General features: G+C 40.4%; 1 protein-coding gene across 30 annotated transcripts in view; it reads right to left on the reverse strand.

The window, feature by feature from the left end:
- Positions 1-433: 433 nt before the first annotated feature.
- EPB41L3 (erythrocyte membrane protein band 4.1 like 3) overlaps positions 434-13670 on the reverse strand; it is a 143281-nt gene continuing 130044 nt past the window's right edge. For 17 of the 30 annotated variants that reach the window (XM_055705039.1, XM_055705035.1, XM_027805020.2 and 14 more), the window contains 10 exons: positions 10271-10345; positions 9738-9839; positions 8276-9004; positions 7627-7749; positions 6734-7123; positions 5416-5547; positions 4250-4348; positions 2569-2649; positions 2199-2315; positions 434-947 (listed from right to left, as the gene is read on the reverse strand). In XM_055705039.1, coding sequence (XP_055561014.1) covers positions 2205-2315; positions 2569-2649; positions 4250-4348; positions 5416-5547; positions 6734-7123; positions 7627-7749; positions 8276-9004; positions 9738-9839; positions 10271-10345 — 1842 coding nt within the window. In that variant the 3' untranslated portion in view covers positions 434-947; positions 2199-2204. The remainder of the gene's footprint in view (positions 948-2198; positions 2316-2568; positions 2650-4249; positions 4349-5415; positions 5548-6733; positions 7124-7626; positions 7750-8275; positions 9005-9737; positions 9840-10270; positions 10346-13670) is intronic. The other 13 variants (XM_055705055.1, XM_055705052.1, XM_055705054.1 and 10 more) reach the window with 6 other exon arrangements.

A 13670-nucleotide genomic window follows, 5' to 3' on the forward strand; every position in this document is an offset into this window, starting at 1 on the left:
GTGGACGTTCTGTACAGGTTAAGGCTTGACTCTGAACTAGATAGTAAAAGCTGACCAGATTCTCAAACAGATTTTTTTTTTTTCTTTCCTTTTCTTCCTCTGAGAACAAAAGGGAAATCAATAGAAAACCATCACGGTTATTTCAGATTAATACTTTTCTAATGCTGCAAACTAAGTAAAATACAGATTACTTTTTTTCCTCCAAAATAACTACATATAATTTACAAGGTTAGGTTCTGTGAAGGGTGACTGGAAGCTGACTCTGAACAATGCTGACAAAAATCATTAAAGTTAATATACTAAAATCATTACTACCTCATAAGGTATTCAGTCAGGTATACAAAGCACACTTTGTAAGCATTTAAATATTTTGATAAGAGTAAAAGAGTCATCATTGTTTATCGGGCAGTAATAAAACCAGATGAAACAAATGTAAGATTCAAGTTGTTTACTGAATAAACTGTGTTATTGGCACATCTAATGTGTGGTAAAACATTATACACAGTACCTATACAGCTTCTAGCATTTTGGGGGTAATCTTCATTTACAATATCCGTAAACAAAAGGCTTGCCACCTAGCAAATTTTAATTTGTTTAGACTTTCATAAACTGGGAAAGGCATGAACTGTTTATGTGTTACATGAGATCACTGTTTATATTGTTTATGAACGTGCAGGTATAGCTGAAAACTTAGACATTTTAAGAAAATTAAAAATGCTGCTTTTCTGTAATTTTATTGTTGCTTCATGCAATATTGTTTAACTGCTGCTGATTCAGATTGGGAAGGTATCTCTGCCAGTTTCGTTATTAACGGTCAAGATAATTCTTCTGTACTGAAATTTTCCATAGACAGATACAAGTCAGTCAGGTTGGAACTGAGACTCCGTATAGGCTCTCATACTCCTACTGGTGTGCATGTCTGGATTCATACACAATCTAGGTTATTCCTGTAGGAAAGAGAACCAAGTTAATTATTTGAAGCAACTACTCTCCTGCAAAAGAGATTTTGTTGATTTGTTCATGTAACAAAAGCTATTTGAAAATGGCATCATCCCAGTATAAGCAACTTGGCCCAAATCCAAAGTCCACTGATGCCAATTGAAAGAATCAATGACATCAATAGACTTCTAAGCAAGCCACATTGTGTTGTCTCTTAAACAATTAGCAGAATACCGCAAGAATCACAGCTACTCACTCCTCAGTGATGGGTTCCATCTTCCAAATAAATAACAGATACTGAAATTCAGTTTTCTTTAGGGTCTGTATATCCAAAAGCAGGAGAGCAAAACAGCTTCAAAAGGTGCTGTGCATTATACTCTGTTACTTACACCAAATGTTAGGGAATATATATTGTTTTAAGAATAAAACGCTGCTATCAATTTAAACAAATCAGACAAGCAGCTTTTTTTTCCCTTCTGCATACAGCATTCAAAGCAATTTGTGAGATGGTGCTGGCATTAACAGCTTTTGCATAGCAGGTTAGTATGCATGACATGTTTTTTGCACACAGAATAAATATAGTAATATTAAGATGTCTGTTTAGCCAGCCACAGTTGGACGGCATGCCTTTACTGAAAAAAAGCTTGACATAACAAAAGCTGCATTATCATTTCATCCCAATAAACAATGCTGCTTTAAAACATAAAATGTTCTTTTAATACAAGAAAGCCAAGACAACCAAATACCAACACATTAATTCACTGGGGTTAAAAGAAAAATCAAAAGCAATTTGGACGGTATCTTTGCACATTAGGAATTAAAGCTTAACTTGTAACATCTGCATGGGACATTTAAAAAGCAGCTGTAGGTTTTTCCCTCAGCATTTTTAAACAAAATGCACACCTTTAAGAACAAATTGTTTTTGTTCTTAAATGACATCAAAGCTGACAACAGATATTTTTTTACTTCAGAATTAGAAAATTAAGACTATATCAAAGCATGGCAAATGAGGCCTTTCCAGAGAGCCAACTAAAGCAAATTATAGTTTCTCTTTCTCCAGCTGGCACCATTAAATGATGACAGACACTTAGATCTGAATGCGGTTTACATTCAAATACCAGAACTGATAACCAGCACAAATGCAACTTGCAAATGCCAGTGAGAGAAAGCAATGAGTTAGAGGTGACTGATGGTAGGAAAACAACATCTGCAACATGCCAGCCCAGTAAATGCCTTGGAAAATCATCTAGTCCTCTTACCTGTGGTCAATCCTCCCCATCTTCTGGTGTGATTTCTGTCTCTTTATGTACCACTACTTTGGTCACTGACATGTCAGGGTGCTGCTCTTTGGCTTCTTTAATTGCCTGAGCCAGCGCCTATCCCAAGGAAACCACAGAAGGGCAAAAACAAAAAGGAGGTGGAACATGCATGATCAGTAGCAAGGTGGAGAGATTCATGAGATATTACACAATTTACAAATGAGGAAAAATGATTAAAATATGAAATATACCATCACTGATTTAACTACTAATCCAGTTTAATTTAAAGCATGCCAGTATGAATAGTATCTTTTAAAGGAATGTTTAGAAACGTTCTCTTTGGCAGTCCTCAGCAATTTATAGATTTTACCTGATCATGATCGATATCTGCATCTCCTGTGATGACTATTCGTTTTTCAATTCTTGTCTCTGAGATACCTCCTTTCACAGTCTAGATGTGAGGGACAAATGCATGTCAGTAGGTTATTTTAAGAGCACTGCTACTCATCCAGAGAATGATCCGTGCAGGAACCCGGGCACGATGGGACTGAACTATCCCAAACAGCAACACAAGAGGGGACAACCCTGAATGGCAACCAGCGCAGCTCTGGAGCTGGCCTGCTCTGAATGGACTAGATGACCTCCAGAGGTCCTTCCAACACATATAATTTTATGATTCTAGTCTGCACATCTGTCAGGAGAGATGTTTTTATGTCAAAAATGGCAGGTATTTATGGTAAATTCATCCTATAAAGAAAAGAATGGACATACAGACAGCTCACATTAAGGCCTAGTTAAGTCCACTGCAGACTTCAGAAGGACATACAGGGTGGTATGGCCTTTGTATATAGTTCATCTACTGCAAGGTGAATTTCACTACACAAAGATGAAATCCTGTCTGCAGTGAATATTGGTAGGAAAGGTGTCACGGCCCCAGAAGGGTTTCTGCTTAGGGAGGAACTGTTATTTATTTAGATGCTGTCTTAGAACACGTGAAACAGAACAAGGTCTTAAAAAAAAAGAGATTAGTCAGGATGAGTTTGGTACAATGCTCTGGGTGATGCTCTGTGTTGAGAAAGGAATGTACTCTGAATAATTAGAAAAGGTTCCACTGAATGTACTCTGAATAGTTAGAAAAGATAAGGTGAGCACCTGAAGGAGATAAGGAGACCATTAAGTCAGGAAATCATTGAACAAAGCAAATTGAAAGGTCTACTCCACCTAGATCCCACCTATTGTGAATGGAATTAATAGGTGTCAAAATCAGATGAGTATCTATGTAAAGATGTCCTGTAACCTGTCACAAAAACTGTATAAAATACCTAACTTTTCACTGAAAACTTTGGAGCTAGTTTGTCCGGTGTGAATTGGCTAGCTCCCCAACTTTGCATGAAATAAATACCTTTGCTGCTTAAAGACAAAACTGGTCTCTGCACAGTTACTCTGTGCATCACATGGAAGACCCAACATCATTTGTCTGTGCAGCCGTAAGCTCTCGGACTGGCTGTGGGCAAGTTCCTGAGGGTACCACCCAGCAATGCAACCGTGGCATCTGAGCTGATATCGTGTTACGACTACACGATACAGATTTACTGTGTGCTATACAGTGATAATAGCTCAGGACTGAGAGGCCACAGAGTCATGTCAATAGAGCCTCATGCTCAGGCAAATTATTCCTTCCCGGCTACCCTATGATGCCAACATGGCTACACTGCTTCCAGTTCCAGACAGTATTTGCAGCTAACGCAGGTGTCTCTGCACAGCAAGGTCTTGTGCTTGCACAGACATACCCTAAGGCTTTATGACTCTCAGGACTCTTGTTAGGTCCTTGCATGTGTTAACGAAGCCAGTATAGCCAAAGAGAGGTGTGTGAAGGCAGGTACCCAAAACAGACAGGATTTTGTCCAGAAAGCACAAGCATGTGTCCATATTTTAAAATAAATGATAGAATTGAAGTTAGGAAAACACACAGCCTTCCATGTGGGAAATAAAAAAAAAAAAACAACCAACCAAAACCAAAAAACAAAGCTCCCTGTTTTCTGAAGACTCACTTTGGTGATATGTGTAGTGGTTGTAGTGCTGGTGGTTTCAGACGTGATAGTTTGTGCACTCATCAATACACCTGGTTCTGAGTCAGCACTGCAATCCACCTAGGGAACCAGAAGAGAAAACCCGCCATCAAAACCCTGCTCCTGAGCACAGGGAGGCAAGAACTGCACTGGCTGAACTTCCCTATTTCTACAGTTCTGCCATGGTTTAACTCTGGCTGGCAACCGAGTACCACGCAGCCACTCGCTCACTCCCCTCCCCCCACCCCCACCCCCACCCCCCCAGCAGGATGGGGAGGAAAATCGGGAGAAAGACAAAGCTTGAGGGTTGAGGGCTGAGATAAGAACAATTTAATAATTGAAATAAAATAACTAAAATAATCATATTACTACTAACAACAGTTGTAATGAAAAAGAAAGAGTAAAATCCAAAGGGAAGGGAAAAATCCCCAACAAGTGATGCACAATACAAGGGTCACCACCCACTGACCGATGCCCAGCCAGTCCCTGAGCAGCGATCGGCAGGCATCAGCCAACTCTCCCCAGTTTATATACCCAGCATGACATTCTGTGGTACAGAATATCCCTTTGGCGCGTTCGGGTCACCTGTCCTGGCTGTGTCCCCTCCCAGTTTCCCATGCCCCTCCAGCCCTCTCGCTGGCAGATGCTGAGAAACTGAAAGGTCCTTGACTTAGCATAAACATCACTCAGCAATGACTAAAGCCAGCAGTGTGGTATCAACATTATTCTCACACCAAAGCAAAACACACCAGCTACTAAGAAGAAAGTCAGCTCTACCCCAGCTGAAATCAAAAGTTTTTCATAAAGTCATAAAGTGAGTGTCTAATGGTAGGGAAATAACTGCTATTAGAGTGATCGTGTGTCAGTATTTCTTTCTGCATCTGGAGACTCCCCTTTGCTTCTGGAAGGGCAGAAGAAAAGCTGGGGCTTCGAAATCTAGTTTCATCAATGTTCTCCAAAGGCCCTACACAAGGACATGAGTCACCCTCGGGTAAGCTCTTCTTATATACAACCTCCTCATGCTAATATTTAATACTTTAACAACTTAGAACAGTTTACACTAAGATATACACTTAAAGATGGGTGAAGAAACATGAATTCCTTAAGGGCATATTAAATTAGACCCTGGCTTTTGCAGAATTTCTTACCTGAGAAGACTCATACGTAATGGTTTTTGTTTCTGTATGGACTACTGGCACTTCCTTTGTTGAAATTTCAAGGTTTTCCCCACCAGCAGGAACACTACTGAAACTGATAGTCTCAGTCTTCACAACTGGTGACTGTGTGAACAACAAAAAAAGGAATTGGAACATTTAGCAAAGCTTATGGATTTCTCAGAACATTTTTTTTTCCTTGGGAAAAGGAGAGGGAACAACTAAAAAGTGCTCTGCATTTAACAAAAAAAAAAAAATGCTCCTCATTACAGTGGCAAATACGTGTATATAATGCTGGCAACATTTAGCATATATTATTTCATGAAAATAAACTTCAGAAAATATCTAAACACTGCAAGAGGCAATGGACACAACCTGAAACACAGGAAGCTCCCTGTGAACATCAGAAAACACCTTTTCACTCTGTGGGTGACCCAGCACTGGCACAGGTTGCCCAGGGAGCTTGTGGAGCTTCCTACCTTGGAGATATTCCTGCAAGTGTTCAAGGCCAGGCTGGAGGAGCTTTGAGCAGCCTGGTCTAGTGGAAGGTGTCCCTGCCCATGGCAGGGGGGTTGGAACTAGATGATCTTTAAGGTCTCTTCCAACCCAAACCATTCCATGATTCTACATTCAAATGCTGTCTGGACATGGTCCTGGTCAACTCGCTCTGGGTGACCCTACTTGAGCAGGAGGGATTGGAGCAGATGACCTCAGAGGTCTCACCTAACCTCAAGTATTCTGGGATTCTGTGATTCTACATTCTCCTAAAAAGACAGGAGAAAAAACTCTGTCCAGGCTTAGTCTTCCATTCAGCTCTCAGAAAAAAAGAGCAAGAACAAGTGTTTTTTAACCTCTCTGCAAAACAGGTCTTGAAACTATGCTAATGGGGCTAAGATAAGGAACCTGAGTTCTTTAAGACACAGTACACTTATTTACAATTGTACCAAGCATGGAAAAAACAATATATTTTCTTTGAGGACACACAAACTTTGCTGATCTTGATGGACTTTCTCAAAGAGAATGCCAGCTGAATTCTTTCATCCACTGCATACAATGCCACAAAATAGGTATTTCTCTGTAGCATGAAAAGCGCTTTTAGGCAAAACATGCATGGCGTTTTGCTAATGATGGGAACCAGAACAAGCCTTGCAGGTGCCACGCAAGGAGGAAATAAGAGAAACAAACTGTCTGCTGTAAAGATGCAACCATACAAGGTTGGTACACTTTGCTTTCCATCACAGGAATTAACTTTGTCCAGCATTGCCTACATTCACAATCCAGCACAAACATGACCCATTTAATAACGAGTTACCTCAAAATGAGGTTTTCTTTCTGAAGACTCTGAAAGGTGGACTGTTGTACTGTGCTCCTCTGCTTGCTCACACGAAGCAGCAGCAGCGGCTCCTTCCTGTTTGGTTAGGGCTTTCCCAGCCTCCTCCCTTTTTTCCTCCTTCGCCCCCTGAGTCCCGGCAGAGCCCTCCTTCCCCTTCATGCCAGCAGCCACTGCCACCGCTGCAGCCTGGGCATCCAGTGCAAGTCTGGCCGCTTTAGCAGGATCCCCGCTTGCATGCACATCCATCCCATGTCTCTCCTCGATAACTACTGTCTCCTGTACAACCTTCTTCACTGTATCCTGATGCGGCTGAACTGCTTGTTTCATTTCACTGCCAGTTATCTCCTGAGATGTCATCGTGTCTATTCTCTGCAGGGAAGGAGAAAAAAACCCCTCAACAACAGAAGCAGGCAACACTACTTGCAATGGCTCCTCAGCTTAATGTACTGTGAACATAAATAAAAAAATGGGTATTACATTTTGCCAGTTTATTTCTCTCACGTTGCATAGATTTTCACTCTCAGAACATTATCAGAACAGTAGAAATGAAAAACAAAGCAAGAATCATAATTTTTAAAAGCAAAGAGAAATGTCACAGTGTTTTACTTGGTATTGTTTGCGTGAGTTTTATAAAGGCAAAATACAGCACCCTGCAAAATGACCAAAATAAAGTGAAATGAGAGAAAATCTGGTGGGTTTTTTTCTCTTTTCAGTGAAGTTTCTATTGCGGTCCATTGTAGCAAAGAAAAAGGCACACAAATACATGCATTAGTTATATAGATTCCGAGTTATGCACAAAACCAGGAAACAAAAGAAAAGCAAAAGTAATTGGTGTGTGGTTATAATACGGATGGAGAGAATCAAACGGCCACCTGAGCCCAGCTATGTGAAGTAGAAGTAACCCCTCCTATGAACTCAGTTGGTTTTCTGGCAGACTCTATTAAACTGAAGATATCTGAACCATCCAAGGTTTTTTCACTGGTGGACTGCTTAGTCTAAACAGACAAAGAAATGCAGAGTCATACACAGAAGAAAGGCAGACCCACATGCACAGATATATTAATTGCCAAAACCGGAGGCAGACGGAGGAAAGGAAGAGAAGGTTGCGGGGGCACAGAGAGGTTGGAAACAGGAAAAGAATGGGAAAATAAATCAGAGCAGATTTGTAATGGCTGTAGTAAGCAATAGTTACAAAGCATAAGTTATTAGCGTTGGCATTTTGCTGGTTCAAGCAAACCTTTTTTTTTTTTTTTCTCCTTTTATTAACAAGCCACAGCAGCAATAGTACATTTCAGTAAGATGGTTCTTTAAATCAACCAGAAAGGCTGAAAGCCTTATAGAATGTCTGCTTCAGACCGTGGGACGGATTCAAAGTATGAGGGAAAAAAATAAGCTGGGTTGGCTGCTGTCAACATAAAGCCAGGCAGCAAGAGAACTGAAAGGTAGGGTGGTGTGAGGGGGTTGCCTAAAAGTCATGCTTTAATCTTTAAACCGTGGCATGGAGACAAAGCCACTTGTTACCACTACTTTTGATGCAGACGACTCGGTAACATAGTGAGCAGTAGCAATGGTAAATGGCCGTTCTCTGGAATATCTCCACTCAGACAGGCTCTTATCTCTCCGGGCAAACGCCCCTGCTTTTGCAGCTTCACTGCCAAGGTGTTTCTCTGCTTTGCCAAGCTGCAAGCTTCCCAGTGTACCATGTAACTGCAAATCCTGGTCCATCTTTAGTGTCTTTTTCAAACTCTCCTCTTCAGGACTTTGCAACTGAGATCCTGCTTCCTTTATGGGTGTCAGAGAGTCGGACAGCTTTCTTTTCGTGCTCTGCATGTCGGATCCCCGCCTGGCTTTCTCATCAGTGACAGGCTCAAGGATTTCATACTCGGCCACTACCGGAATGATTTTCACAGATTCTTGTACTTCCCTTTCCATTTTTTGCAAAGCTTCTACTGAAGGCTGTACTGCTTTCTCACCCTCTTTAGCTTTGCTTGTCATGGTTACAATTTTCCCGGATACAGTATCATAGGACTTTCCTAGGGTGAACATTTTCTGCTTATTCTCCTCTTTGGATTGTATTTCACTTTCCAAGTCCTCAAAGCTCTGCATTAGAATGGTACTGGATTTTAACATCTCAGGTGGAAAGGCAGTTTTACTGCTCACAGTCACTACTTTGTATGCCAGATTTTTTTTCGATTCACCATCAACTATCTCAGAGGGTATTTTGTCTATAATAACCCAATCCTCAGTGCCCTATATTTGAGATATAAAAGCTAAATTAGAATAGCTGAAGGTTTATCTATACTTCTGGAGCACTAAAGAAGAAGAATCAATGCTGCCTCTTCTGAAAGCATGTAACAACTTTTACCACTGTACCTCTTACAGTAGTCATCAAACAAATAAACAATCACCTTAGGCAAAGTATGATTTCATTCCATATTCCCTCCCCTTAGAGGCCCATATAATGTGGACACAAAAAATTACTTTTGCCACACTGTTGCTGTATTAATATGAAGCAGAACAGCATTTTAGTGTGTCATTTAAAATTATGATCGGAATCATCCTGAGGTTAAAAATCATATATTGCAATGGTTCATAATGCTACAGTCAAAACCAAATCGCAAAAATAGGGCAACTAAGCCCTTTCAACTGTTCCCCAGTTGTCACAGACACACTGTTGATGAGGTTTTAGAATAGTATGCCTTTGTATGTAGCTGTAGCCTGCACCGAATTTCCTTGTTTTCAATAGAATAATATCAACCCCCTTCAGGATTGTTAAAACTGAGCAGTACAACACAGTAAATGCCATTCTACTGAATATTACGAATGGAACTTAATGCAACGCCTTTTTTCCTCCTTACGCAAATATGCTATGTGATTTGCTTTGACTATGCAACCAGCATCCGGTTATTTGACCTGAAGACCATGACTTCTGTATTTAACTAAGCAAATGTGGTAGTTTAAAATCAAATTAATTAAAAATAACCTCTAGGGATGATGGAATACTTTTCTGGATAATGATTTGATGAGAAGTAATCAAAGTGCCAGCAGATTCTCCTTCCTGCAGCTTCTTCTCTATCACACTTGGCTAATAGAAAAACCAATAAGAATACAAAGTTCACCATCACTCAGCATAATCTGCATTCACTTGACAGTATAAAGGAAATTCATTCTAATGACAGAAGTGCCCCATTCACTGTAACATTCTCAGTGAGGTTTATGCTGGAAATGCATGCACAACGGCAAACAACATCCACAAACAGCACCGTGCAAGTAGATTTCTAACTAGCAGAGAAATCAATCTCTATTAGGAAGCTATAAACTCTGAAGGGGACTCATTCCGCAGAATTTGGCCCCCAGATTAAATCTCTCTGGAACTTATGAAATAATATTTAAAAATCTAAAAAAAAAAAAAAAAAAAAAAAAAAAAGGAAGCTTGGAAAGGAAAAAGGATAATAAAATAATAAATCACTGCCAGTCTATCCGACTGCATTTCAAGAAAGTAGTATTTGTTTTTACCTGCAATTCAAGGAATGTAGTACCTCCCTTCTGCAAAAATATGAGTTTTTCTGATTTTTCTCTTTCTTCTTTGGTCTAATGTCAGGGGAATAAATGGTTTTAGTAAATGGAGGGTATAAAGTCCACTATATTTTGCAATAGCTCGTCATATTTCTCTACTCTACAAATTGTTAATTGCATGGTAGATTAGGAAAAAAACAGAATGATTTTACAGCAATGAGGTTTCCAATAAGAAGGGGAATCGGTGTCTCTCTGTGACAAAAGCAAAGCAGACACAAGCATGCCATTTGCGCAGCACAAACCCCACTACATTGACTAACACCCGGTTGTGGATGCCCTGTGTTCACTTCATCTTATCTTAGTCATTTAACCGTGTCTGGTGCCAACTTACATGGCTTCCATCATCAGCTGAGAACAGGCCCCTCCACCTTCACCCTGGTCTTAGCTCTTTCCTGAGTTTGCAGCCTTCCCTGCTGAAGCAGGCAGCAGGTAAGCCCTGCAAAAATTTCAGCTCTTCCTTTCTCCTTACAGGTATAGGATGTCTCAGTCTTTTTCCTACGCAGGAAGCTAACCCAATTGCTGTATTATTGCTATAATGTGATACGAAAATCCTCCTCACTTTTATCCCATCAGTGCCTTCCCAACACTGTGAGAATAGTAAAGAGTATCTCTGCAACTTGACCAAATGGGAAAGTTTTAAAAGTTGGTAAGGCTCAATTTCCTAAGCCTTTGGAGCTCAGCTTCTGCGACGGCCACCTTTTTCATTTGGTCACAGCAAGTAAGTCCCAGTGGAGCAAAGCAGGTTTCTTGCCAAAACCTTCCTACCCACTTCAATGGCTAGTGTGCTTATTAGACATGCCAATGGAAGTACTATGGCTAGGAGGATAAAATGGTACTGTTTGAAATATGTATACTCCATGTACTCAAGAAGAAAGGTTTTAAACTTAAAGGAAGAGATACAAAACTACAAACTAGAGAGACAAAGGGATAAATGGCTCATCTCCCTGACTGCAATGAGATGCATAGCTTCTTTATTCTAAAGTGCTGATGTAATCCAATCCGGGTCAGATTAAACATTGTCAAGGAATTTGTAAATATGATGGCTTTTGTGTTCTCACCTATCCGGCCACCATTATGGCAGAAATTTAAAACTACACTTTTCACAATTAAAGAAAAACAAAGTCAGTCCTTCCCCTATTACTGTAAGAAACTGACTGGTGACTAGACAGGCTTAAAGTCAAACTGATCAAAACCACGAAGCTGCCAAATGCTCAAAGTATGCATTTTGAAAAGGCATATTTTACCTTCTGTTCTTGTTTTATTACACAAAAGAGCTACAGATAACAGCACTGAATGAATTTTTAAAGTGGGTATGCCAAGCTAAACATGTAACATCTTTGACTATGAGAAGCTACTACATAACAGTTCTATGTGCTCTCCGTCCTTACTGCCTCCACATTTCTTAGTAGACACCAAGGTGCTGCTTTTGACCTATGTGTGGCTTCAGGTCTTTTCCTGAAGAATTCCTCTCTCTGAAACCATCCTGCTTAGTGGGACCAAAAAAGGACAGTCAGATGTTATCTACAGCAGGGTTCTCTTAGTGCCAGAAGTCACTGCACTGTTGGGCTCTGACAGCTCAAATCCACTCACATTTTTTCCACAGAAATGCCTTCGTTTGGATGAGATTCTGTGGGGCAGGTGTAGTTGACTTAGATGATTATAAGACACAGTAACTGGACAGTGCTTTTGAGCAAGTCTTTTCTTCCAGTAAGAGAAGTGAGACCAGATAAAGATAACCCTTGTCCTTTTCCTTTCCAAATGAATGGTTCAATTTGGATGTGTTTCCTCACAGTGAAGCCTACAAAACTGTGTAATGCTTTGCTACTGCTTGTGCATTTTAACTAAAATTTGCTATTAAATTTCTAAAGTAATAAAGACATGAAATGAATTGTGTGTGTGTGTGTTATGAGTTCGTTTCACCTGCACTCCTCTGATTCAGGCTCATCTAGCCAGCTGCTCCCTTTTCAACAATTCCTTACATCTTTAATATGTTAAATGCCTCCTGTTCATTATACTTATAGTTTTACTTTTAAGGAAAAAACCCACACATTTTCAACTACAACCATCTAACATGGTCGTAGGATCTGTTATGATTCCTGAACAAGAAAGTAGGAGCAACATTAAGACTCCTCAGCACTTTCTTCAAAGGGTAAACTTTGGGCACCAAGTCTGCTTTTTAGGTATTTTAATCCAACTTGACGGCCACTCCAATGCATGCCTGATGCCTCTATCAGCCATTGGCTCGATGGGTATAATGTGGGAAAGATGAACTGGGGCCTTTTTCTTGGCAACACACCTTCCCCTAAGAGAGAAAGCTGTCGTGGGCTATCTGCGTGCCTCCTGAGATTCCCTTCCCCAGAGAGCTGTGGGTCTGCAATGCCAACTGCTCAGATGGGAAGGCAGAAGACTCTTTCAAGTTATACTTTCCAGCCTATTTTTGCTGACTTGCTTACAACATTACATCAGTGCTGGGAGGACAGAAGTACATCTTGTGTCCATTTATTGGTCTGCAATGCTAAAAACAAGTGGTAACCATACAGATGACTCCTGTGAGACAGAAACCAGATACCTATCCACAACAGAATGAAAAAACTAATCTTCATGCAGACCACATAAGCGTATTTCTTTCTGCTCCACTGGATTTAAATCAAGACACTTTGCTTTTTTGAAGATCCATGTATTTTATGGCAACACGAGTGTTACGTTGTTAACTCCACATCTCCTAATCTACCCACAAATTAAATAAAAGGCAGTTTTTTAATCTGCAAGTTTCTTGCAAACACTTCAAGACTGCACAGTGAGCAAGATTTTTTCGTGCATGCACACTGCATGAAAATGCACACGCTTAGCAATCTGCACTGTGTCTTCAATGAAACGGTATACAGCAGACTGCAGCAACTATTGGTTCCCTTATAGAACTGGCCAAGCAGGTCTAATTATTTAGACTATGTAATGATGACTGTATCATCATTATTTCTTCCCTGTCTTCAAAGACTGAGAGAGTTCTGCCCTTTGCTCTGTATTTTCTTGTCAAGCTTGGTACTGCACACCCATCCGTTCCACTATACCGCTGCTCCCAACCAGTCACCATTATTTACATTTTATCTCCATCACTTTCATGGTTTCTTTCACGCACAGCTGCACATTTTCAAGCTCACCGAACCTGTAACGAAGCCTGCGTTTCACACTCTCAGAGAGACCCAAATCTGCCACACAGCTTATAGTGAATTTCATACACTGAATATATGTATATTTAAAACAGGTACCCTGTTCTTCCTTGCATCTTTGCTGCTAGAGCCTGAGTCCTGAAAAAAGGAAGCATCTGCAAGTGGGGAATGGC

The sequence above is a fragment of the Falco cherrug genome, chromosome 3 (genome assembly GCF_023634085.1).
Source record: "Falco cherrug isolate bFalChe1 chromosome 3, bFalChe1.pri, whole genome shotgun sequence".
NCBI lineage: Eukaryota > Metazoa > Chordata > Aves > Falconiformes > Falconidae > Falco > Falco cherrug.